General features: G+C 33.1%; 2 protein-coding genes across 3 annotated transcripts in view; one reads left to right on the forward strand and one right to left on the reverse strand.

The window, feature by feature from the left end:
* The window catches only part of LOC149769992 (protein inscuteable homolog), a 93,980-nt gene extending 93,797 nt beyond the window's left edge, over positions 1–183 (reverse strand). Inside the window, exon 1 of one of the 2 annotated variants that reach the window (XM_089949557.1) lies at positions 92–183. The gene's annotated coding sequence lies outside the window, so the exon portion shown is untranslated. The remainder of the gene's footprint in view (positions 1–91) is intronic. The other variant, XM_089949559.1, reaches the window with a different exon arrangement.
* A 75-nt stretch (positions 184–258) lies between these two features.
* On the forward strand, positions 259–24,234 carry LOC149769993 (uncharacterized). Its single transcript, XM_089949563.1, has 3 exons — positions 259–386; positions 6,459–6,623; positions 15,763–24,234. The coding sequence occupies exons 1-3, from the start codon at positions 321–323 to the stop codon at positions 15,775–15,777; spliced, it is 246 nt and encodes an 81-aa protein (XP_089805689.1). The 5' UTR covers positions 259–320; the 3' UTR covers positions 15,778–24,234.
* The last annotated feature ends 3,020 nt before the right edge of the window (positions 24,235–27,254 follow it).

The following is a 27,254-nucleotide window of genomic DNA, read 5'->3' on the forward strand; positions in this document are numbered from 1 at the left end:
TTCAGTGAAGACAAAACTCGTGCCTCTACACATAAAAGAAATATCCACGCCTTTAGGCATAGCTTTGGAGACTCTTACATAGAACAAATACCTAATGGTGCATCCTTAAAGTTTGACTCTGCTGCTTTCTTAGCTGCTGTCTTTGTAGCTTTTCCGTTTTTGCTAACTTTTCTGGAGTTGGTCAAGTAATGAAATACTATTTTACAAGACGCTTATTTAATTTACATTTCAATACTAAGCTTCTCTGAACATATAAATCATCTGCGGAATATTTCGGACGTTTTCCTATTCTGAGTTAAGAAGCATCTGTCAACAAGACTATGTTCAATATGGGCATGATCTGTTCGACATGTTTGGAAGAAAAATCTGAAGATTCACCATCACCGGTAAGAACTTAAAGTCATGCGCATTCAAAACATAAATGGGCTAAGAACAAATGCTTGAAAAATTCAAGTGTCGGGGAAGTTGTGTTTTCTTTCGATTTTGATGGTGGATTATGGATAGGTTTACAGTATAGTTTTCAGTTCCTATGAAAGGATTACTAGAAACACCGAACTACATCCCAAAAACAAAATACACACATTTTTTGTAACAAAAAATCCTTACGACTACAGATGTATTATGATTTGTATTTATTGGAATATCAATAAAAAGCAAAATAATTTTTAGTGATTTTAATACGATTTATCTCGAGTGCTCGGTATTTACCACAGAGGCCCGTATCGTTGCTTAAAATTTACCTGTCGTACATGTACTATACAATAACTGTTATTATTATGTTATCCTATATGTATCACTGATAGTGAAATTGTAAGCAACGATACGAGCCCCTGTGTATTGACGCACTTAAGTATTTTCCTTTTTTAGAAGTATACTCCTTTGATAATGATACCTCATATTCAGTTTGAAACATTAGTTATCTTAGAAGAGCATGCATATTAAATGACACTGATATATTCCCTCATACACTTCTTGGCATTATTTCAATCAGACAACCCCTTGTCAGAAAGTAAGCGTAACTTGTTTTGACACAATTTCACTTGTTTTGATGCACTTCACAGAAGTCCATAGCTGCCTGATGAGACTTGTGCATGTACTCCCATAATATATATATATATATATATATATATATATATATATATATATATATATATATATATATATATATATATATATATATATATATATATATATATATATATATTACATAGAAACTTTAACAGTATACAGAAGGCTAAAGCTTACTGGAAATACTATATGAATCAATCTGACTTTGCATTGCTCAGACTTTCCTTATATTCACATGTATCATTATTTTGGTTTTGGGATAGATTTTATTTAAAAGCTAAAACAATCAAATTGAAAAATCATGATGGTATTATAATAAAATTATTTACTTGTAATAAAAGAATATTAAATTTAGTGTATGACTTTTAAAACTTAATTGGCATTGTGGTTATGCAGAAACTCAGTTCTTAAATATACTGGTTTCAAACAAATTTTAAAAATTTAAATTGGTCAAAATAAGTTAAAGATTAAGATTGTCATAAATAACGATTTAAAATCTACTGTTAAAGTAAAATTGCATATTTATCAGATAGAAAATCTTTAATTTTTTATTTAGATGAAAAAAAAATATAGAGATGTGTTCTTTTAAGAACTTAAAAGTATACGGCACTGCATCAAAATAAGATGTGGGACAGTATTTGCTTTTTACCTGTTTATAGCACAATTCATGTAATGATGTCGTTTGTTAGTACTTAATTGGATAAGTTTATCATTATTTATCATGTTCTACTTGCATAAAGTAATTAATGCAGGTAATTAATTAGATTAATGAGATTATGTTTGAAATTGTTTGATTTTGAATATTGCAATCTACTGTCGTATCATCAAAAGCAGTGTATACATGCATGTTTCACTATTGTCAATTATTTGGTAATGCTTTTAAACAAAAATTAAAATTAAATGCTGTAAAATTATGTTTCTATTTGCCACAAAGTATATCATGAAAAGTTCAAGTAAATATATACTTGGCCGATACTTTTGGTACAGTGATACTTTTCACTTTTATTCTGTGTGTGTATTATAAATCACCCTTTATTATACCTGTCCAGTGAAGTACAACAGAGTGGCTTCATTACATGAATTGTGCTATAAATAGGTAAAGAGGAAATAATTCCTATAAAAATAACTTCAATAAAAAGTTTATGTTGCTTTTTATTATTATTCAAACAAATTCATATCACAATACATTTGTTTTTGTAAGCATTTTGGTAAAATATGTGTATTATGGTCAGTTTTGGCTTTTGCATATTCTATTTTGTCTAGAATACTCTGATGATATGCAGTCTGCAGACTTTGCAGTGGCCTTAGTTTTTCTTACTTTCGTTTTTTTCTCCTTTTTTGTCAGAATCCCTATTTTTCCCTACTTTATTCAAAATGGTTCTTTCTGACCTTATTCAACTTTATGTCGAATAACAATAATACACTGCATGAAAGGCCAGAGTGAACCGAAGTTGGGTATGGTCTTTTCTACTTAAAGCTAGGTGTTAAAGGTTAATGTGCCTGTTTTGTCTTTTCACTGTGTATTTGTCCATAAGACTTCAGATGAGCACAGCAGAAAATATACATTGTGTTATGTCTGTATGGTCTTAAAATATGTAACAGAAAAAAAGTAAAATAAACCAATTTAGTAAAACTTAACAATGAGTTTAATTATCAGTTATAAAATGAAAGGTTTAGAGGAACCTACAGAATTATGAATTAAATCCAAAACAATCATAAAAGTTTAATCACAAGTTGAAAGGAAATGATTTTCAGGTCTTTAATGTACTGATGTACCACTAGCCTTGAATGTGCTGAAGTGACAACAGTCTTGATGTATCACACAGGTATTGTCCAGAATGGCTTTAAATGAATTCACAATAATCCCAAAATATTTAGTCTCGACAGTCATATGAGCTTTTTGTATTTCCAATAAATAAATAAATGATTCCTCTCGAATTACCTCTAAACACAGCATTAACTACTTCTGTAGACTTAAAATAAAATAAAAAAAACATTAATAGGAATATGCATAGCTGTGTATGATTTCCTCTTTATATACATCACCACAACTATGTCGCCATGCATCTCTACCTGACATATGTCACATTACATCCCCACCTGACACATCTTGCAATGCTTTAATCATCCCGTTGGAAAATTACACCATACTGCATACAGATACATTTAGTGCAACTTTCTTAGGTCATAATCAAGTATACAACCTATTTAATGCTCATTATCTAAAATAGAATCTACTCTCATGGAAAAAATTAGCTATGTAACATCTTGTTTATAAATAGTCATTACAATCTATAGTCAAGAACAAAAGTTAAACACACAATATAGATATTCATAATAATTATAATTAATTAAAACTGATAGGAGTACCCAGATTGCATCAACTGCCAATAGAGCAACCAATTTAACAATGTGCATTTTTAGTTTCTTGAACATTACAGAAAAATGACAAAGCCAAAAATATTTTAAATAGTTTGAAACAACCACAATAAATAAATGTACAGGAGAGCATATGCACATATATCTTCACACTATATTGGTCATCTATTTAAACCATAATATTACAATGAGAAACCTTATCTTTACAGCTGCTTGTTTAAGGTAACAATTCAAAACTGAATGCAAATCTTTTTGACTAGTTCTAGTTGATTAAATATTATTACCTACTTATAATTGCCATTTATAGTTTCTGCTGTACTCATTCAAGTCATATAGCCAAAATACATTGTGTCATGACCAAAATTGGCACATAAACTTTAAGAACGTAGAGGCAACCTGGACTAAAGAGATAGCAAGTGTGTGAATAAGGCATGTTTTTCAAGCTGGAAAGACTGAATCTGGTTCATTTTGGACCTATTCATATATGAAGTTCAAAACTTTCTGCCCCCTTGACCTTTTTTCAAAAAATGGTTACTTAGACAATGCATCAAACCATCTTGTAACTCTCTGTGAATATCGGATAGTCCAGTTGCCTCATGTGTATGTATTTCATGTGTATATACTTTTCAATATCTGGTCTGCCTAAAAACAAATTGTATAGTAATGGAAATAAATACAGGTAATGGACCAGGAAATTGTGTATTTTGCATGTTCAGTATTGATTTAGTCAAGTTAAAAAAACTACAATTTTGTTGCTATTGTTTATCCATTGACATTAATATGAAAATTGAGAGCATTAGTGGACACGAATGATACATCAATCATTTAATACATAGGTAGACAATGCTATGGTAATAAATGTAAAAATTGTTTACAGCCAAGGAACTAAGCATAATTTTATTTCTTTCTCTGTCTAGTTTAGCGACTTTGTATTCATTGTTTTTATTTTTTAAAGTTTTAATTTAAAATATTTATGTCCAGTAATGGAGTGGAAATACTTTAATGGACCAATAATTACAGTAATGGAAAACACTCAGTATGCACAAACATTATGGAGATTATGGATATTGTTGTTGGGTTTAACACCATTTTTCAGCACACGATAGGCTATGCATGGCGGCCAGTATTAATGGTGGAGGAAGAACCCAGAAAAATCCCGGAATGAACCACCGACCCAAGAGAAGCTACTGGCAAGCTTTCTCACATACCCACATTGGCCGAATCCTACACTCGAACCCATGCAGACAGAGGTGAGATGGCAGTGATCCGTAATGGAGAGCACTTTAGACCACTCGGCCACTCTGGGCCCCGATTATGGATGTTGTTGAATGATAAGAAAGATATTTTTTGTTGTTCCAATCTTGACATTAATATGATATGTGATGGTGCAGATATACAGCAATGGAACACTAATATACAGAAAGACAAGCTTCAGTTGCATAACCCTCTAAAACTGGTTGATCATGCTTTCTTGAAATACCACATATTCACACCTGTTGCACATGCCTTTCATGTCTGCATTAATTACACAGATAACCAATTAGTTCAGTAGGTAATGTCATCAGCGAATTAATGGGTAACCAAACATAAATATAAGTGTCAGTTAATGGTGTGCTTTGAGATGCAATGTTCAAACAGCATTAAAGGAATTGAATGTCTTTATGAACAATAGTGTTTGTATCTTTGAATGAAATCTGTGTCAGTGACTTACCCATAAATAATCCAACCACAAATGAACCACGTCAGTAATGTCAGTAACGTGACCTTCAGTGAACCACATGCCAGTAACGTTACCATCAGTGAATCACCAGTCTAACCTGACCTTCACTGAACCACAAGTCAGTAACTCAACTATTTGTGAACCACCCATTAGTAACCAAACCATCAGTGACCCTCCCAGTAAATCCACATCAGAATATAATGTTAGCATTAAAACATCCTCCAGTAACCTGCCCATTGCCACATAATTCCACATAGGAATGTGATGTTAGCATGGAAACATATGCATCTAAGTGTAAATCTGTGTAATTCTAGCTGTGAAGATTTCATTTGTTGGTGTTTATGTTGGACACATGTTCTAACCTTAAACAGGAAGTAATAGCAACTTTACTGATCCTTGAATATGTTCGGCTTTTGTGGGTTTAATGCATTTTTCAGCACATGATAGACTATGCGTGGCAGCCAGTATATTTGGTGGATAAATAACCCAGGAAAACCCCTACCCATGGAAAGCTGCTTGTAGGCTTTCTCATGTACCCACATTGGCTAAGCTGAGACTTGAATCCATGCAGACAGAGGTGAAATATCATTGATCTGTAAAAGTGAGTGCCTTAGACCACTCAGCTACCTGGGTCTTCAGTTTATGCTTGTAATCATTTTCTTGACTTCATAAATATTAAAGTCCATTAGGTGAATATTTGTGTTGGACAATCAGGATTATAATTCTTATGTATCTGTGAAAGTTGCTAGTACCCCACCCCCATCTTAACCAAAATTTGAGGCCCCTCACTGTCTTGTGCCTTTAGTTATGTTACAGTTGATGCTTACAGTCCCTGTTACTCACAAATAAGAAAGGGAGAGGTGTAGAATGTGCATCATATATAGAAGATTTGGGTCTACGATGTTATTGGCAGTGCATTATGGGATAGTAGACCTCTGTCTACACTAGTTACAATGCATTATGGAATGGTAGATCTTGGACTACGCTATTTACAATGCTTGCTGTGTGCAGTGCAGTGTGGGATGGTAGAACTTCGTCTTCACTGTTTACACTACTGTTTGCAGTGCATCTCAGGCTATGCTGTTTTCAGTGCATTTTGGGGTGGCAGATCTCAGTCTATGCTGTTTTCAGTGCATTTTGGGGTGGCAGATCTCAGTCTATGCTGTTTTCAGTTCATTATAGAATAGCAGATTTTAATCTACACTGTTTATAGTTGGGTGAGAGTTACACAAAAATATGGTAATCAGCAATGTTTTCTGTGAAAAGTTCAAAATTATTTTTTCTTCATTAGGAGACACGTAGGCGCCAGCAGGCAGAGGCTGCAGAAAAGCGAAGGAAGGAAAATGAAAGCAGGGGTGTTAAGGATGCAGAGGCATTCAAAATGAAACAGAAAAGGCGGGAGGAGATTGAAAGAAAGGCTGAACAGGCAGGGGGAGGGGGAGAAGGAAATTTAAGGGTTTGTAGCATCTTATTTTATGGTCCTATATTCAGCATGCAATGTCCATCATCTGTCACAATTAGACGTAATAAGTTATTAAGTTATTCTTCATAAAATGCTTGTGTCTTTCCTGGTGACAACATTTGTAGGCCTAACCAGTTGCCCAATCCTGACTTAATTTCAGTAAATTAATAAATGCTGTGTATACTTTCTTATACATTGAGTCCAACTGCAAACTGCACAGACCCAGATCTGCTATCGCATAATGCGCAGGCAGGTTTGGGTTTGTGCATTTTGTAAGGAGTTCTCAGTAAAACAAACAACATAGACCCTAATCTGCAGGTGCATTATGCCCATACAGAAAATATGATGATATTGCCATGATACCCATAATAGGATGATATTACAGTGATACCTATATAGAAATTATGATGATATTGCCATTATATTCATAGAGAAATTAGGATGATATTGCCATGATGCCCATACAGAAAATAGGATGATATTGCCATGATGCCTACACAGAAAATAGGATGATACTGCCATGATCCCCATACAGAAAATAGGATGATTTTGCCATGATCCCCATAAAGAAAATAGGGTGAAATTGCCAAGATACTCATACAGACTTTAGGATGATATTGCCATTATATCCAGAGAGAAAATAGGATGATACTGCCATGATGCCCATACAGAAAATAGGATATTGCCATGATGCCCATACAGAAAATAGGATGATAGTGCCAAGATACTCATACAGAAAATAGGATGATATTGCCATGATCCCCATACAGGAAATAGGATGAAATTGCCTAGATACTCATACTGAAAATAGGATATTGCCATTTGTTCTTTTTCTTTTTCCAATTGCAACTGCTTTTGCATTTGTTTTTCTTCTTTATCTTTCTGAAGATCCAGCTTCCTCAACTCCAAATCCATCTTGTATTTTAATTCTAATTCTTTCATTTTTGTGTCAGAGTCTGATACAGACTTACTGAAACCAAAGCACTTTTATCCAGAACATTCTTTTCTACCAGATACTGAACCAAAATATTTCTTATTTCTTGTTTCATTAAGGAAGCCTTTACTTCAGAAAGATCGTATTTTCTGGCAAGTTGAATCAAATCATCTTTTTTGAAAAGATCTAATTGTTCCTGGGTAGGATTTGGAAGAAAGATTTCTACTTTTGATGACATTTTAGAAAAAGCTTGTCAATCTCACTAAAGATTTCAAAAACATGGGGAATTCAAATTTTAAAAAACACAAATGTTTTCTGAAATATTTTAGCCTAAATTCAAATATCCTGGATGAGCGTCCAATTCTATGTTACATGTTTAGGCTGAAATAAACAGTAACACAGAAAGAGCGAAAACAACAAGCTTTTTAAAATTTTACAAATAATTTATTTTCCTGGAAAAATTCTGTAAAAATAAAAAAAGGAGAAGAACTTACGGTTTCAAGAATCAGATCCAAAATTAATCTAAGAATAATTCACAAATTATTTTGCAAAAGTCCTAGTAACAAATGTTCTAATAATTTCAAGTTCGAAACCTGATGGAAAATCCAAGATGGATGACAATGACGTATGCTGTGGTCAGTACCGTGCTTATCTACAGTTCCTTGTAGAAATGTAAATAATGGCACTCCGGTGTTGGAAATCCAAATTAAATTTGTAAGTAATGTCTTCCCAAAATTTCTGTGCGAGCACTCCTCAAAATATTTCCAGAGAAAAGAGAATTAATCCTTTTGAAATCCAACTGATCTGAAGAAAATTATAGCTCAAAATCTGGCTACAACAAACTAACTTGACATCATTCTAAAAAGCCCCAAGCTGAGAGATCTCTTTCTAAAACAAAGGTTATATTGTATTATAAGACGCAGTTTCGAAATTCCCCCAAGTTGCCAAATCAGAAGGGGGGGGTCGCATGATCATGTTTATATCATGTACACAGAATACGGCCTTGATTAGACCAAGAAATAAAAAATAAAAAAAGTTGTTTACATCTTAAACCAAAAGCCTCATCATGACCTTGACAACAACCAATCATTTTAAAATAAAAATAGAACTTTGTTTATTAATTTTGAATTAAGGTCAGCTTACAGGCCAAAACCTGGTGTTTAGGAAAAGAATGATTCAGGTCAACCACTTTTCTGGAAAAATATCATCTCCAGTGAATAAATTTACATTATAATAGCATATAATAGGATCAAAAATTTAAAACTGACAAACAATTAACTTAAAATAAAGATGAATTTAATCAGATATACGTAACACTGCCAAGGTACCCATACAGGAAATAGGATGATACTGCCATGATACCCATACAGAAAAAAGGATGATATTGCCATGATACTTGTACAGAAAATAGGATGATATTGCCATCATCCCCATACAGAAAATAGAATATTGCCATAATACTTGTACAGAAAATAGGATGATATTGCCATGATATCATGCAGAAAATAGGATGATACTGTCATGATACCCATACAGAAAATAGGATGATATTGCCATGATACTCATACAGAAAATAGGATGATACTGCCATGATACTTGTGCAGAAAATATGATGATACTGCCATGATACTCATACAGAAAATAGGATGATACAGCCAAGAAGATACTCATACAGAAAGTAGGATGATACTGCCATGATACCCATACAGAAAAAAGGATGATATTGCCATGATACCCATGCAGAAAATAGGATGATACTGCCATGATACTCGTACAGAAAATAGGATGATACAGCCAAGATACTCGTACTGAAAATAGGATGATACTGCGATGATCCCCATACAGAAAATAGGATGATACAGCCAAGATACTCATGCAGAAAATAGGATGATATTGCCATGATATCCATACAGAAAAAAGGATGATATTGCATGATACAGCCAAGATACTCATACAGAAAATAGGATGATACTACCATGATACTTGCACAGAAAATATGATGATATTGCCATGATACTCATGCAGAAAATAGGATGATACTGCCATGATCCCCATAAAGAAAATAGGATGATATTGCATGATACAGCCAAGATACTCATACAGAAAATAGGATGATACTACCATGATACTTGCACAGAAAATATGATGATATTGCCATGATACTCATGCAGAAAATAGGATGATACTGCCGTGATACTCATACAGAAAGTAGGATGATATTGCCATGATACCCATACAGAAAAAAGGATGATATTGCCATGATACCCATACTGAAAAAAGGATGATATTGCCATGATACCCATACAGAAATATAGGATGATATTGCCATGATACTTGCACAGAAAATATGATGATATTGCCATGATACTCATGCAGAAAATAGGATGATACTGCCGTGATACTCATACAGAAAGTAGGATGATATTGCCATGATACCCATACAGAAAAAAGGATGATATTGCCATGATACCCATACAGAAAAAAGGATGATATTGCCATGATACCCATACAGAAAAAAGGATGATATTGCCATGATACTCATACAGAAAGTAGGATGATACTGCCATGATACCCATACAGAAAATAGGATGATATTGCCATGATACCCATACAGAAAAAAGGATGATATTGCCATGATACCCATACAGAAAAAAGGATGATATTGCCATGATACCCATACTGAAAAAAGGATGATATTGCCATGATACCCATACTGAAAAAAGGATGATATTGACATGATACCCATACTGAAAAAAGGATGATATTGCCATGATGCCCATACAGAAATATAGGATGATATTGCCATGATCCCCAAACAGAAAATAGGATGATACTGCCATGATACTCATGCAGAAAATAGGATGATACTGCCATGATACTCGTACAGAAAATAGGATGATACAGCCAAGATACTCATACAGAAAATGGGATGATACTGTCAAGATACTTGTACGGAAAATAGGATGATACTTTAAAGATACTCATACAGAAAATAGGATGATATTGCCATGATATCCATACAGAAAAAAGGATGATATTGCCATGATCCCCATACAAAAATATAGGATGATATTGCCATGATACCCATACAGAAAATAGGATGATACTGCCATGATACTCATGCAGAAAATAGGATGATACTGCCATGATACTCGTACAGAAAATAGGATGATACAGCCAAGATACTCATACAGAAAATGGGATGATACTGTCAAGATACTTGTACAGAAAATAGGGTGATACTTTAAAGATACTCATACAGAAATTAGGATGATATTGCCATCATACCCATACAGAAATTAGGATGATTTTGCCAAGATACTCATACAGAAAATAGGATGATACTGCCAAGATACTCATACAGAAGATAGGATGATACTGTCAAGATACTCATACAGAAAATAGGATGATATTGCGATTATCACCATACAGAAAATAGGATGATATTGCCAAGATACTCATACAGAAAATAGGATGATACAGCCAAGATACTCATACAGAAAATGGAATGATACTGTCAAGATACTTGTACAGAAAATAGGATGATACTTTAAAGATACTCATACAGAAATTAGGATGATATTGCCATCATACCCATACAGAAATTAGGATGATTTTGCCAAGATACTCATACAGAAAATAGGATGATACTGCTAAGATACTCATACAGAAGATAGGATGATACTGTCAAGATACTCATACAGAAAATAGGATGATATTGCGATTATCACCATACAGAAAATAGGATGATATTGCCAAGATACTCATACAGAAAATAGGATGATACAGCCAAGATACTCATACAGAAAATGGAATGATACTGTCAAGATACTTGTACAGAAAATAGGATGATACTTTAAAGATACTCATACAGAAATTAGGATGATATTGCCATCATACCCATACAGAAATTAGGATGATTTTGCCAAGATACTCATACAGAAAATAGGATGATACTGCCAAGATACTCATACAGAAGATAGGATGATACTGTCAAGATACTCATACAGAAAATAGGATGATATTGCGATTATCACCATACAGAAAATAGGATGATATTGCCAAGATACTCGTACAGAAAATAGGATGATATTGCCAAGATACTCATACAGAAAACAGGATGATATTGCCAAGTTACTCATACAGAAAATAGGATGATATTGACATGATCCCCATGAAAAAATTAGGATGATATTGCCATGATACTCATACAGAAAATATGATGATATTGCCATGATACTTGTACAGAAAATAGGATGATACTGCCATGATCCCCATGAAAAAAATAGGATGATATTTCCATGATACTTGTACAGAAATTAGGATGATATTGCCATCATCCCCATTCAGAAATTAGGATGATATTTTCATGATGCCCATACAGAAAATAGGATGATATTGACATGATCCCCATACAGAAATTAGGACGATATTGCCATCATCCCCATACAGAAATTAGGATGATATTGACATGATACTTGTACAGAAAATAGGATGATACTGCCATGATCTCCATGAAAAAAATAGGATGATATTGCCATGATACTTGTACAGAAAATAGGATGATACTGCCATGATCCCCATGAAAAAAATAGGATGATATTGCCATGATACTTGTACAGAAATTAGGATGATATTTTCATGATGCCCATACAGAAAATAGGATGATATTACAGGTAACATGATGATATTGCCATGAGAAGATAGGTTGATATTGCAGTGATACCCATCTAGGATAATTTACGTACATGTACATGTAGTATGAGAAAGAAAAATCATACAGCCACAAACTACTGGTGACAATGAAATATCATAGTGAATTGTTTTATGTAGGGGTCTCCAACCTTTTTGTGCCTACAAGCACATTTGAGAGTTTATGAGATAGTATAAGGCACCAACCACTACTATTTACAAACTCTGATATGCCTTTGCATATGCATAGCATTGACGTTGTTTGCGAGTTCATGATCTCAGTGTACCTTCCCATCTCATATTAAGGCCTTCATTATTCATTATAAATGCATAATTTTAATTACTACATTTAAGAGCCTTGGTGGGCACCACATTGGGGACCACTTGGTTAGTGATACATGTTTGTTGACAGTAGGATTTAGGTCAAGCAAGGACTTCCATTTTTTTAAATATGTGTTATTTGTGTTTTCTAATGTGATGTGACTGATACATTACTTTTTATAAATTTGATCTATACTCAAATTCGTGGATTTTTCATATACATGTACAGTACTTAATGCATTGTGGATTCTACTACACAACTGTAAGTTGGAAATATGCAAGTGTATTTCAGACAAGTTTTGTCTTCATTTAATCAAATATCCACGTTTTATTTTCACTCAGTGTAAATCCTACTCACTACTGACAGGTCACCTCTTACAAATTTCACTTGTATGCAACAATGGCATTTTTTCAGGCCCTTCCCCCCCCCCACCTCATTTACTTATCTCAACACCTGATTATGTCAACAATATTACATTAGTCATTAGTCCTGAGGATGACAGGATAAATGGGTAGCACTGTATTATGAAAATGGCAACATTTTTTTTTTATTTTCTAAAATTGGTGACAAAATATTAAGGATGGCAATGTTTTGAGCATTAGCTGTTTAAAGCCAATGCCATCACTGTAAGACACTTTATTGAGTGACATTCCCTTGGGGATCAAAGTCACAATAATAGAAAATTTGCATTAAGGTTTCGATCAAAGTTTTTTTTTTCTTAGCTTTAGTGACTGTTTTTTTTTTTCTTTATTTAAGGCGTGGTCCATCATACATCATCTATTCACATTTGTTTTTTACATCATCTTTTCAAGAATGAATCAACATAATTCAGTCAAGTTTGACAGAAAGTGTTATTGCACGCAGCTGTTTCAGATTTGTTAAAGTGAAGCAGATCTTTCATCGAATGGGGTTACTGTTACTAAAAATAGAAAAATGATTAACAACTTCTCAAAAACTGTGCAGCAAAATTTGACAAAATATCCTAGCATGAAGCACTTCCAAATTTATTCAAATGATGCTGACCTGCTATCAGATATGGCCACCATTACTAAAAATAGGAAAACCTTAAAACTTCTCAATAACTACTCAAACAGAATTTCACCAAACTTGACAGAAAGCTTACTGGCATGAAGTATGTTTACAGGTTGCTAATCCTTACAAAATATGACCATCACAAAAAATAGAAAAACCTTTAACTTACTTTTACTTAAGAAACCACTCATCAGAATTTTATAAAATTGGATATAGGCATTCTGGTATGATACTGTCTTAAATTTGTTCATCTGATGCTGATCCACTATTAAATATGGCCACCATTGCTAAAAATAGAAAATCCTTTGAATTATTTTCAGAAACCACTCATCAGAATTTGACCAAATTTGAAAGAAAGCATCCTGTCATAAAGCCAATTCAGATTTGTTAAATGACATCACTTTGGGTTCAGATATGGCCACCGTTACTTAAAAAAGCTAAGACTTTGGATGACTTCTGAAGAACCACTCAAAAAATGAAGTACCAGTTTGACAGACAGCATCCTGGAATGAAGTCCTTTCAGATTTTTCCCGTGGGTTGGTGGTTCTTTCCGGTGTTTTCCCATGTTCTTCCTCCACCATTAATACTGGCTGCCATGTATAGCCTATCGTGTGCTGAAAAATGGCGTTAAACCCTACAACAACAACAACAACCTTTCAGATTTGTTTAAATGATGTCAATATGGCTACTATTACTAAAATAGAAAAACCGAAGGACTTGTTCTTAAAAAGTCCAGGACTGAATTTGACCAAATTTTAAAGAAAGCATCCTAACATAAACCTTTTTCAATTTTATACAAATTATTCTAATCCTTATTCAAATCTGGCTGCAATTACAAAAAATATGAAAACTACTTCTGAAAGGAAAACATCTCAGTAGAATTTATCTAAATTTAATAAAAAAGCATCCTTGCAAAGAGGTTTTAAAATGGAAAAAAAATTAAATGGCTTCATCTCAAAAACAGTTAAACAGAATCGGACCAAATTAAACAGAAAGCATACTGGCATAGATGGTTTTCATATCATATAAAATGATGCAATTACTTATGTGTGCAATATATTTTCGTTTGCTTATATTCATAAACCTCATAATTGATTTTTATCATATTTGTGACAAAGCATTATTAAGCTTAGACAGTCCAGTCTGAAACACAAACTTTTGACCCTCTTGGGATCAAGGTCATAGCTTTATAACATGTGCTTTAAGGTTGAGTTAAAGAAATTTTGATTCCTTATATTTCCTAAATGCCATTTGTTTATACATAGGTTGAATCATTATGAAGTTAAAATAATTCATTCTGTGAAATGCTTGACCTTCTCTTTTGACCTTAAAGTCAAGGTCACGCATTTTTTTCACCATTGCTTTGACCATGGGCTAGATACACAGGCTCTAGCCTTCTTGTTAAAAAACTTAAAATATTAAAAATGAAAGATGTGCATCTGTTTCATTGACATGTAGTGATATCAAATGTCATCCAAGAATAGGTATCAGTTTGAAAGTACCTATCCAGTAACTGTTTAAACTGACAATATGGAATCTTTGAGTATTTAAACAAATTCTGGATACTACATGGACATAGATTTTTGTTCCACTGTCTAGCAGTGAGAATTATTATTTTCACAGCAATTAAAATCCTATTACAAGTGGTCACTTGTCAGCCTTATGTGTTAATATAATTTTGCACCAAACCTCCTCATACTACCTACTTTGTCCTGAAGGTTTCTTTGAAAATGTTCAGTTCAGAAATCATACATGTCTTATCCTTATGTAATTAAAAAAGCATGAATGAATGGATAAGTTCTTGCACCATAGGTTTTATTGGTATTTGGTAAAACATAATTTATATTAATCTAACCTCAGTTATCACCTGCTATCAGACTTTTTGGTAATGTGAGAAAGAAGTCACCTATAGTTGGACTATATCTGAAACAGCTTTCTGCATCTTTTTGGTTCATTTCTCAGCAATGCATATGATAGTTTTTTTCTTTCTTCAGGTAGTAAGGGAAACAGTCCATATTGGTACAGGAGCACTAAATTAACATCTGAGTTGGACATTTTACTTTCCTTTGTCAATGTATTTTAAAGGACCATTTTAAATAGTGTCTGTGTAAATAATACCCATGGATTTATTTGTTTGTTTTTTTCTTTTTCAGTGGCAAGTTGGTTGATCAATTACAGCATTTAACATTGGTATTTTCCAGCCAAGGTCCTCTTCCAGATCTGTGTGATACATTCCTTCTTTTGTCTCACAAAACTGCACATAAATTGTCCATTTAATCTACTGCTTTTATGTCTGTCCTGTGGGTTTTATTCCTGTTACAGAGATCTCTGTATTAGTTTATAATTTCCTGTCCAGGTCACATTTCACTAGTAACTGAGAGCACATAACAGAGAAAACTATGGACACAAATTTTGAAACTTGCTAGTCTGTGACCACAAGCTGGAGCTCCTGGAAGCAGAGACTTTTACTCAATAGAACTCTTTGTAGATTTATTAGCAGAGTTATATTTACATATGTTTTTTTTATGTCTCTTTGATATTAAAGGGTTCATAGGTATATACTTAAATAGAGGGGGATTTCTAACCATTTTCTTATCTTTTTACATTCAAAATGTATTTATTTATTCTGAATAGTAGATTGTTGGATGCTTGCTTAGTGTTAAGCTGTTGATTTTATGTTTTATGTTTAAACTGTTGTAATTGCTGCCATAAGTCACATGATGTGCAGAGAAATTTATTTTGGTGGGGCTTTTTCATATTCATTGGCTGTTTATCTTTTTGTTTTTCAATATATATATCTCAGTCTCAAATGACACACCAATTGTCACATCACCTCACAAACAATTGTTAATAAGTTAATAAGTTTCACAAAGCAATACTTTCTTGATCAAATTTTAGACACAAGTTCTTTTTGGATTGCATCAGTTGTAATAACTGTAACCTGATTGCAGATTAGAATTCAGAATTCTGAATGTGGAAAAGGCATATAATGTTATACCTGTCCATCTGTTAATTTTTTTTATTCAGGTGTTACTTTCAGAATGTGAAGCCATCAGATTTGACTAATTATTCTGTGAGATTCACAGAGTCCATACCAGGCAGGTGATGTAGGTGAAATAGTCACCCTACTACCTGTAATTTCACCCAAATAAACAAAATAAGCGAGACATTATGCATAATCACACATGCACACAAGTTTATATCAAGTTTATACCAGTGAAAGCTGTCATGTTTTGATTACAATATCAATTCTTGTGGAGTTTTTATTAAATATTAAATGAGCAACGTAAAACAGTTGAAACAGTGTTTTCATGCTTTTGATAACCTTTTATGACACTTTAATAATTATTTATATCTGAAATTATGCTTCAATCCATGATTCAAGATAAAAATTCACACATGTAACTTAAAGAAGTCGAATTCCATTGATTTGTAGACTGATCATAGGAAAGGTTTTACTCTGATGATGTTTTTAGGTTGATTACAAGAGGAGGAAAACATGTCTAATTCATTTTTCAATCTGTAAAACAAAGATGACAGCATCAAAATCCATCATCCATTTTCAAGGTTACCATCTTTTGCAAATACAAATTAAACAACATTTTTTCTGAAACAATCTAAACATTTGATGAGTATTTATTTTGTATATTTTGATGCCTGTCTCAGTCTAAATGTTGACCTCATGACTCATATTATCCTTGTTACCTTCCATCTACACATTGGCTCAGATATGGAAAATGTACACAATCATGATTCAGATTATCATTGTTACCTTCCATCTACACATTGGCTCAGATATGGAAAATGTGCACAATCATGATTCAAATTATCCTTGTTACCTTCCATCTACACATTGGCTCAGATATGGAAAATGTACACAATCATGATTCAAATTATCCTTGTTTTCTTCCATCTACACATTGACTCAGATATGGAAAATGTACACAGTCATGATTCAAATTATCCTTGTTACCTTCCATCTACACATTGATTCAGATATGGAATATGCACACCATCATGACTCATATGATCCTTGTTTTCTTCCATCTACACATTGACTCAGATATGGAATATGCATACAATCATGACTCATATGATCCTTGTTTTCTTCCATCTACACATTGAGTCAAACATGCAACTTATAATAAAAACACTTGCAGCATATGATCTTGTGGTTCAAAATATCACCAGGAAAAATTCTTAGCTTAAGAAATTTATTATTCTTTTTAACAAATGTTCAAAAGAGCAAGACAATGAGATGGTCAAAGAAATTCTGTGATTTGTTCTCACACTGTGATGTATCAAAAGTAAGGGACACTAAAGAACTTGAGCATTCATTTTTTTAATGAATTTCTGGTTTTCTGACATTTATGTTGGATGATGATGATAGTGGGAAAAATAAGTGCTGTTAAATTTATTATAATTGGAAAGAAATATTGCACTTTTGTGTCAGAATCACTGGAACCTGCTGTTGATCTTTGTAAATGCTGCCTTAGTAATTGTATTTCCCACATTATTCAGAAATTTGAAGCTATCATAAATCAATTTATGTATTTGTAGACTTTATTAGTTTTTGCTGGTACTATCACGTCATTATTGTTTGATGTTGAAAAAATGTAATAATTGTTTGTGTGGATAGGTTATTAATTTGAAAGAAGAAACATGTAATCAAGAGTCTCTTTTACTGAATATCTTTGCATAATGAATATTTAAATAATGGCTCCATTTACCTTTTCTGAAACTAATTACTTTTGGGTTGACTTGTGGTGCAAGTTTTGATACCAAAAGTCACTTCAAATATATTTTACCTTATATTCAAGATATAGCAAAATTGTTTTAAATCTTAATTAATCAACTTTAAGTAGTCATCAAAGTTTGTATATACCTGCCATAGGGCAGGATATATTATGGTATTATGTCCATCTATTACCATACCAGTTTGGTTCTGCAAAATAGCTAGTTGTCAACCATTGACAGCTACCAGAGGATGGCTTGCACTTGGTGTCAGGAAGAACCATGTTGATTTATGCTCAAATGTTAAAAGGTCATAGTCACAATAAGGAAACGGTTTCTACACACTAACTCAAGTTGTCAACCATCTGCAGTTATTAAACTTTGTAGATATCTTGTATTTGGAGTAAGGAAGGATTGTATCAATTGTGGACTCAAAAGGTGAAAGGTCAGGAGCACTCAAATGGTTTCTGCATGATAACTAGGGTTTCTTCAGCATCTTTGGTTACCAGACTTATTGATGGCACTCACTTGGTTTAAGAAAGAACTCATTTGTTTTGGAGTCAAAAAGGTCAAGGTCACTGACTGAAAGAATAAAAAAATGTTTGCACAGTAACATTTGTTTTTCAAGACATACCTCAGCCAACCTTTGTGGATGACTTGCATTCAGGTGAAGAAAAAGGCTACATATTTTGGGGTCAAACATCAAGGTCATTTACTTTAGAAGAAAAATGGATTCACACAATAACATTAGTTTTCCCTCAAGACCAGGCAGAAACTTTGTGGATGACAAGAAGTTGAGGTAATGGAGAAACCTATTAATATTAGGAGCAATGGTCAAGGTTACTCTGACTGAATGAAGAAAAAGGGTCTCTGTGCAATATATTTAGTTGTCTACACAGTGGACAGATCAACATGAGGTGGGTTTATAATATACCATTCACAGTACTATTGTTGAAAACTAGATAACTATTGACTTTGTTATATTTTACATACTATTGTTCCAAATCTGTCTGGCTAGATTAATGTTATATTGAAAATCCTAAAAATATCGAACAATTTTCTATTATTTATTTGCATTATATATTGCTGGCTCAAGTCATATGTATTATTTGTGTACATTTTTATACATGTAAAATTATACAGTTTTATTCAGTTTCACTAACTTGATCCAGTTTTGTGATGTAAAGGATTAGTAGCAAATGATATTTTGGCTACAGTGTGACTCTCCTTTGCTATCAAGATTTTTTGTGTTATTTCTGTAACTCATTGTCAATACAGTATTACATAGTTCATATTTACCACTGCAAGTAAAGTTTGATTAAAAGTCAGATACGGTTGATAAATTAATATACTAAGCTACTGAATTGCACTTTTGTTCACATAAATGAAGTTAACTATTGCAATTACCAAATAATAATTTTGACATTGATAATTACCAATGATTTATAACAGACCACACAGAAATGGATGGTGATAATAACCAGTGATGTATACAGGATGACCAGAGAGTTATTGTCATTGATAATTATCAGTGATGTTTACAGGGTGACCATACACATATTGACATTGACAGTTATCAGTGATATATACAGGGTGACCAAACAGTTATTGACATTTATTATTACCAGTGACATAAATAGAGTTACCACACAATTATTGACATTGATAATTACCAGTGATATAAACAGAGTTACCACACAATTATTGACATTGATAATTACCAGTGACATAAATAGAGTTACCACACAATTATTGACATTGATAATTACCAGTGACATAAATAGAGTTACCACACAATTATTGACATTGATAATTACCAGTGACATAAATAGAGTTACCACACAATTATTGACATTTATTATTACCAGTGACATAAATAGAGTTACCACACAATTATTGACATTGATAATTACCAGTGATATAAACAGAGTTACCATATTGACATTGATAATTACGAGTGATATAAGTGTGGTGACCACATAGGTATTGACACTGGTATTTAAAGGTGACCACACAAATATTGCAAAAACTGTTAATTTGTTTTTGGCAGTTATTGCTGCTATCATGTACAAAAATTCAGTAAAGAAGCCAATACAGCTAGCACAAAACATCTCCAAATACTTTTTAATTTTAGTTGTTACCCCTGACAATTCATCTTTCAGTTTGTTTTATTTTCAATTAACTTATTGCAGATGCAAATATTAATTTGTATCTACACTTCGAGACTACCCTTGTAACTATGACGATATGTATGTTGTCACGTACACCAAAAATGACCCTGATGAAAACCAATTTTTTAAAATAAAATAGAACTTGTTTACGAAGGTTGCTATAAATTTTGAAACAAGGTCGGGATTTAGTGTACGAAAGATTGATTTATGTCAACTTATTTTCTGGAAAAATATCATCTCCATTTAATAAATGTACATTATAATAGCATATAATAGAATAAAAAATGTAAAACTGACAAGCAATTAAATTAAAATAAATATGAATTAAATCAGATATACATAACAATGTATAATGCCGAAAAATGGGCACATTTGGTCAGTCTGTGTATATCGTACATAACTCAAGCGGGGCTCCAGTTGGCCAAGTGGTCTAAGGCACTTGCCTTTACAGATCACTGACATCTCACCTCTGCCTTGTGGGTTAGAGTCTTGCACATGACCAGTGTGGGCATGTGAGAAAACTTGCCTGTAGCTTCCACTGGGTCAGTGGTTCTTCCCAGGGCTTTCCTGGGTTCTTTCTTCACCAGATATGCTGGCCACCATGTATAGCCTATTATGTGCTGAAAAATGGTGTTAAGTCCAGAACAACAACAACATAACTCCAGAAAATGAAGGAAATACCATTTAGAGTAAAAAATAGTGACAAACATAGTAACATGTTTGTTGTAACCTACAGTCTGAGGTGTCATGTTTTAATCTACCCTAAGGAGCTCATGTTATTTTATGTCTTACAATTGTATCTATAATATCAGTTTATACATATATTGACTGTACTTTCGTTTTTACAAGCAAAAAAGCTTTGGCTCATCAAAGGTAAATTTTTAACTTGCCTTATGAAGTAGAGGTAAGCTATTGTACTAACTCAGATGTAAGCATCATCATCCATATCCATCACAGAATGTCAACCATTCTTTTTTCCTATGTCATAGGCAATGGTTTAGAGTGGGTTTCGTAGCACCACCACCCAGGGGATGGGTATAACTTGGTACATACATGTACATTAGTTCTACATTCTTGATTTTTGCATTTTGCTTCAATTTTTTTGTATACTTTATAACTACTGTTATACCTAGAATCATCAAACTGGGTAGGGGAATGCATCATGATGAGTACAAATTTTACTAATCACACAAGCAAGGCCCTGTGACCTATATTCATGCTTAACTGACTTATCTGTTAAATTGTGTGCTTAAAGTTTATTTTTTGAGCTGTATTGATAACTAGATGACTTTATTCATCTCCATCAAAACAACACCCTTAACAGAAAGGAAGGTTACTGTTACCTACATTTCAGTTTTACTGGCTATGGTTAAGCTTTTGCATTTGCTCATCATGAATAGATTTTCTTGCACTCTGTGTTAATATTATTTTACCATAAATCTTGAAACTTGCAGAAGGGATGCATGTTGATGAATGCTACAATCTCATCACAGTAGTAAGTATATGAGGCCCATATTTCCTGTTTCTATTACTTTGGTAATGTGTTTATTTATATATTTATTAAGATCTGTTCATGCAAGAACCATTAAGCTAGATGATTATTTGCATGTTAGTACCTCATCCTTACCACAAAGGAAAGTCATTGTTGTTGTTGTTGTTGTTGTTGTAGGGTTTAACACCATTTTTCAGCACACGATAGGCTATACATGGCGGCCAGTATTAATGGTGGAGGAAGAACCCGGGAAAACCACGGAAAGAACCACCGACCCTCGAGAAGCTACTGGCAAGTTTTCTCACATACCCACATTGGCTGAATCCGAGACTCGAACCTACGCAGACAGAGGTGAGATGGCAGTGATCCGTAACGGAGAGCACTTTAAACCACTTGGCCACTCGGGGCCCCATGGAAAGTCATTGTAACTGACATTTCTCATTTTTCTGGCTTAGAAAAAGTTTTATCATTTAGCTCATGGCCAAATAAGAATTTTGTCATCATGCATATGCACAGTGTAATCCTGCTATAACATGATAGTCAGGGTCCACAAAATGGCACCGTGCTATGTACTGAACCATGATATAACCAACCAGTTCAGTTGTCTGAAGAAAATGATGCGTGCATTTGAAAAATTGCAGGGTTGGTTTAATAAAAGTGGTTGCAAAACTACGTGCTTCACTGGCACATTTACCATCTTAAGTCAGTGCATATTAAATGATAAATACACATGTAGTGAAAACAGAAATTGCATATATAATATTTTACTTTATTTGGAGAACTTCACATTAGTACATACATGTATATATGCAATGTTTAATGTATAGCATGAATAGTAAGAGTAACAACCATGTGTATTCAACAGTCAATCTGATGTTATGTGTGCGAGTGAATCCATAAAAATTCCATCAAAAAAATGCACACATAAGTAATAATATCTAGTAATTTTGTCATAGATCATTAGGTGTCTGAATTCAATGTAAATAAATAATAGCAAAATTATGTAAGGAAAGATGAAGCACATGTACAGTTCAGTATGTATGCATGTGTATGTCCCAAGGTAAATAAACAGTGTAAGTATCAATTTCATACTTCTAGAATTTATCTGCTGCAAAATCAGAATACTGTGTTTTGAAAACCTGATTTATTTTCAGCTGCGCTTCCATCCTCAAATAATCGACTTGTAAACACCTAAATCTTAAGCTAATAGTGTTTGTTTAACACCACACTTAATCTTGTTTTGGGATTCAAGTTTTTCATTAATGATAAAAGCTTTACATTTCTGTGCACCATTATCCATTGTAATTGGCCACTAATTAACACTTAACCTATTCCTTGGAATGATAAAGAATAATTGTCAATCAGCAACTGAGTCATTTTTGTTGAGAATGGATTTTATTATTCACTGGTCAACTGTGTCTAACAATTTTGCCAAGCCATATACATGTGCTTGTGGATTTCATTTTTTTACATTTATAAATCATTGCCACATAATTTGAACAATTTTATCTGAGATTGACTTTGATGATTTGCAATTATTTAAATTAATTGATTTATATATTCAGGTGAGAATCTTTTATCAACCATGACATTGTTTGGTATATGGTTGTGTATACATTTAATAGACAAACATATGTTGGTTATTGTTTGAGCAACAGTTGTACACAGTGCATTCAAAGCAAACACAAAGAAGACTTGATGGCATTTATTGCTCATGGAACAATAATAATAAGATTAACACTTACCAGCTGATATCTTTCAACAATAAATTAAGATCAGATTTGTCAAAAGGCCCAGCCATTGGTACAGATATTCGTATTTCTGATGTTTATTTTTGGCACAAAACTTAAAGAAGTTATAAAATTTCAGGAGCCATGCCACAATTGTGTTATATTTGAGTTCATACATTAACTCTTCTCCAAAATGATGACAGACTTTTTACACATTACATTATGTACTTTGAAGAAAGAAAATGTTTTGTGTACAATCAAATTACATGTGTATGAACTTTCTGGAGCAACACGACAATCATGTTGTGTTCAAATTCATAAGCGATCTCTTCCCCAAAATAATAATAAACATTTTCCAAATTATTTTATGTACTTTGAAGCAAATGTTTTGTTGTGCAGGAGAAAAATTGTGTATATGAAATTTTAGGAGCCATGCCACAATTGTGTTATTCATATGCAAACTCTTCCCCAAAATGAAAGTAAACATTTTACATATTATTTTTTTGTACTTTGAAGAAATTTGTTTGTGACCAAGAAAAATATATGTATTCAAAATTTCAGGACCCATGCTATGATCATGTTGTATCTGAATTCATACTATAACAAAGTGTGCTATAGTGAGGTTACACTGTACTGATAAACCTAGATTCCTGAAACATAGTATGGGCATTCACCTTGATGAGTACTACACCCTCATCACAAGAGCATGTCACTCTGACCTACATTTCAGGCTTCACTGACTGGTAAATTTGTGTTTTAAGTTTATTTCTAAAGATCTGATCGTGCTAGAATCTTTGCTAAATGATTGTTTACAAATTTGTATCACACCCTTACAACAAAGAAAAGTCACAGATACATTGCATATTTAACTGGCTTATGTCACATTTTGTATTAAACTCATGACCAGATAGGTTTTTGAACCCTTTATGATATATCTAGATTCGTGAAACTTGGTGTTGGGATATATCTTAATGAGTACTACACTAGCATAAAAAGTAGGTCACCATAACCTATATTCTTGCTTCACTGACTTGAGTAAAATTTAGATTTATGTACTTTTCACATTCTTTTCATTCTTGAATCGTTGAAATGCAATGCTTTGATGCACCTCTATTACTGTCACACCATTTCATTTTTCTGGCTTTGGTTACTTCATTTTAGTTCATGACCAAACAGGTTTTTGATCACTGTTTACATGCTATCATACCAGGATTCATGAAATTTTATGATGAATAATATACCCTCCTTACAAAAGTAGCTCACTGACCCCAAGTTCATGCTTCAGTGACTTTGGTTTAAATTTTATTTTAAATTTATTTCTTATGTGCTGTGATTGTATCATAAAACCTCTCTCTGTTAGTATCAAACTCTTACTACAAATGAATGTGGCTGTGATCTATATTTCACGTTTTACTGGGTTTGTTGAGGTTATTGTGTTAATTTCTAATCAAATAGTTTTTTCTAGCACTCTTTATACATACTGCAATACCAAGATTATTAAAAATTGTTGAGGGAATGTATCGCAATGAGCAAGACAGCTTCATTATATTAGTAAGTAACTTTGACTCATATTTTATGTTTCACTGGTTTGGGTTCAGTCTCAATCACTGTTCATACCAGAATCATCAAACAAGATAATTGTATGCATCTCTATTGGTACCACTCTTACAAACAAAGGATGTCATTATGACCTTTATTTAAGATTTTACTGTCTTATGTTAAATGCATGCATTTAAATCTTGACTATATTGGTTTTTATTTACTGAATAATAGTTATAATTTGTTGAGAGGATGAATCTCAGCGAGTACTACACCTTTATCTTAAAAGTTGGTAATTGCGATCCATATTTCACATATAACTGACTTTGGTTCATTTTTGATGTTTTTAATCTTTATGATTTAATCATTAGACTAGATGACTGTATACATCTTTCTTAGTACTACACCCATACCAAAGAAGGTCCCTGTTACCCATATTTTATAGTACTAGCTTGGCTTAAGATTTTGCATTTATCTCATGAACTTGATGAATGTGTGTATCTTGATGAATGTTACCCCCAAATTTCAGTAATAGGTCATTATGGCTGATATTTTATGCTTCACTGACTAGAGTTAAATTCTTTCTTTGATATTCATTTATCAGGCACACCTCCTTCATGCCTGAAACCACCGTGACTAAACGCATGTGACAAAACAGGCTCATCGTGACCTATATTTCCTCTTAGTGGCTTTGGTTAAGTTTTGCATTTAGTTCATGACCACATGGGTGATGCTGTTTATGGTTCAATCATGAAACTTCAATGCATCTCTGCTACTACACCTTCAAATGCCAACAAGGTAAATGTGATCCACATTTTATGCCTTACTAACATCTGTTAAGTATTTGTGTTGATGACCACTTTGATTCCTCCATACTAAACCTATATACATTCTTGCCTCCTTGGAAGGCCGTTTCTGAACGATACAGTTGGAAATAGTAATAAGTATCTTTATTAAATTCTATAATTTCCATATTAATGACTAAAACATTGCATATTATGATAGATTATCCTCACTGTGTATTGTACCTGTGAATGAATATAGCAATTGAGGAGTTGACCCCATGCTGCATGCATTTCATGTAAGGCCTCATCTGTAACGGTTAAGTAACAAGTCATGCATGAACAATGCATGTACTGATGGCTGTCACTCCAGTGATCCTTGAGCCTGCGACTTTCACTCCTAAAATCTAGCTTCAACAGAAGGACAAATAATAGGTTGTCAGGCAGATTTTAAAGAGTTTAAAAAAAAATAATGAAACAACAGCAATGTCTGGCTTTTATCAACTCATTACAGTACCTTTACTTTGATATCAAAGAAAAGAAGGTAATTTTTGTTTTGTTTTGTGTCTTATTTTTCTATCACTTTAAGTTGATTGGTTGATTAATAGGTGGATAGGCATATAGGTAGGGGGTTTCAGGATGTCAGCACAATACTGGCCATACAGTGCCAGTCCCGATAATCACCTATACATGGTATGCACAGTCTGAGTGTAATCAATGATTACATAGTTTACCTCTATATTGTATACATGATCTAAGTATAATCAATGATAACATAGCTCACCTTTATGTGGCATACAAGATCTAAGTGTAAACAATGATTACATAGCTCACATGTAATGGTGTACATGACTGGAGTGTAATCAATGATGACATAGATCACCTCTATATTGTATACACGATCTAAGTGTAATTAATAATTACATAGCTCACCTCTATGTTGTATACATGATCTGAGTGTAATTACATAGCTCACCTTTACATGGTATACATTACTGGAGTGTAATAAATAATTACATAGCTCACCTTTACATGGAATACATGATCAGAGTCTAATCAATAATTACATAGCTCACCTTTACATGGAATCCATGATCAGAGTCTAATCAATAATTACATAGCTCACCTCTACATGGTATACATAATCAGAGTGTAATCGATGATTATGTAACTCAACTGTACATGGTATACACCGTC

Source organism: Sinohyriopsis cumingii, unplaced genomic scaffold (assembly GCF_028554795.1).
Source record: "Sinohyriopsis cumingii isolate HCF-2022 unplaced genomic scaffold, ASM2855479v2 utg002887l, whole genome shotgun sequence".
NCBI classification, from domain to species: domain Eukaryota; kingdom Metazoa; phylum Mollusca; class Bivalvia; order Unionida; family Unionidae; genus Sinohyriopsis; species Sinohyriopsis cumingii.

Bases quoted from the DNA above. Each gene is read 5' to 3' on its own strand.
- LOC149769993 (XM_089949563.1), top strand. From the start codon at position 321: ATGTTCAATATGGGCATGATCTGTTCGACATGTTTGGAAGAAAAATCT. The intron at 387-6,458 runs GTAAGAACTTAA...TTTCTTCATTAG, and splicing joins CTGAAGATTCACCATCACCG to GAGACACGTAGGCGCCAGCA.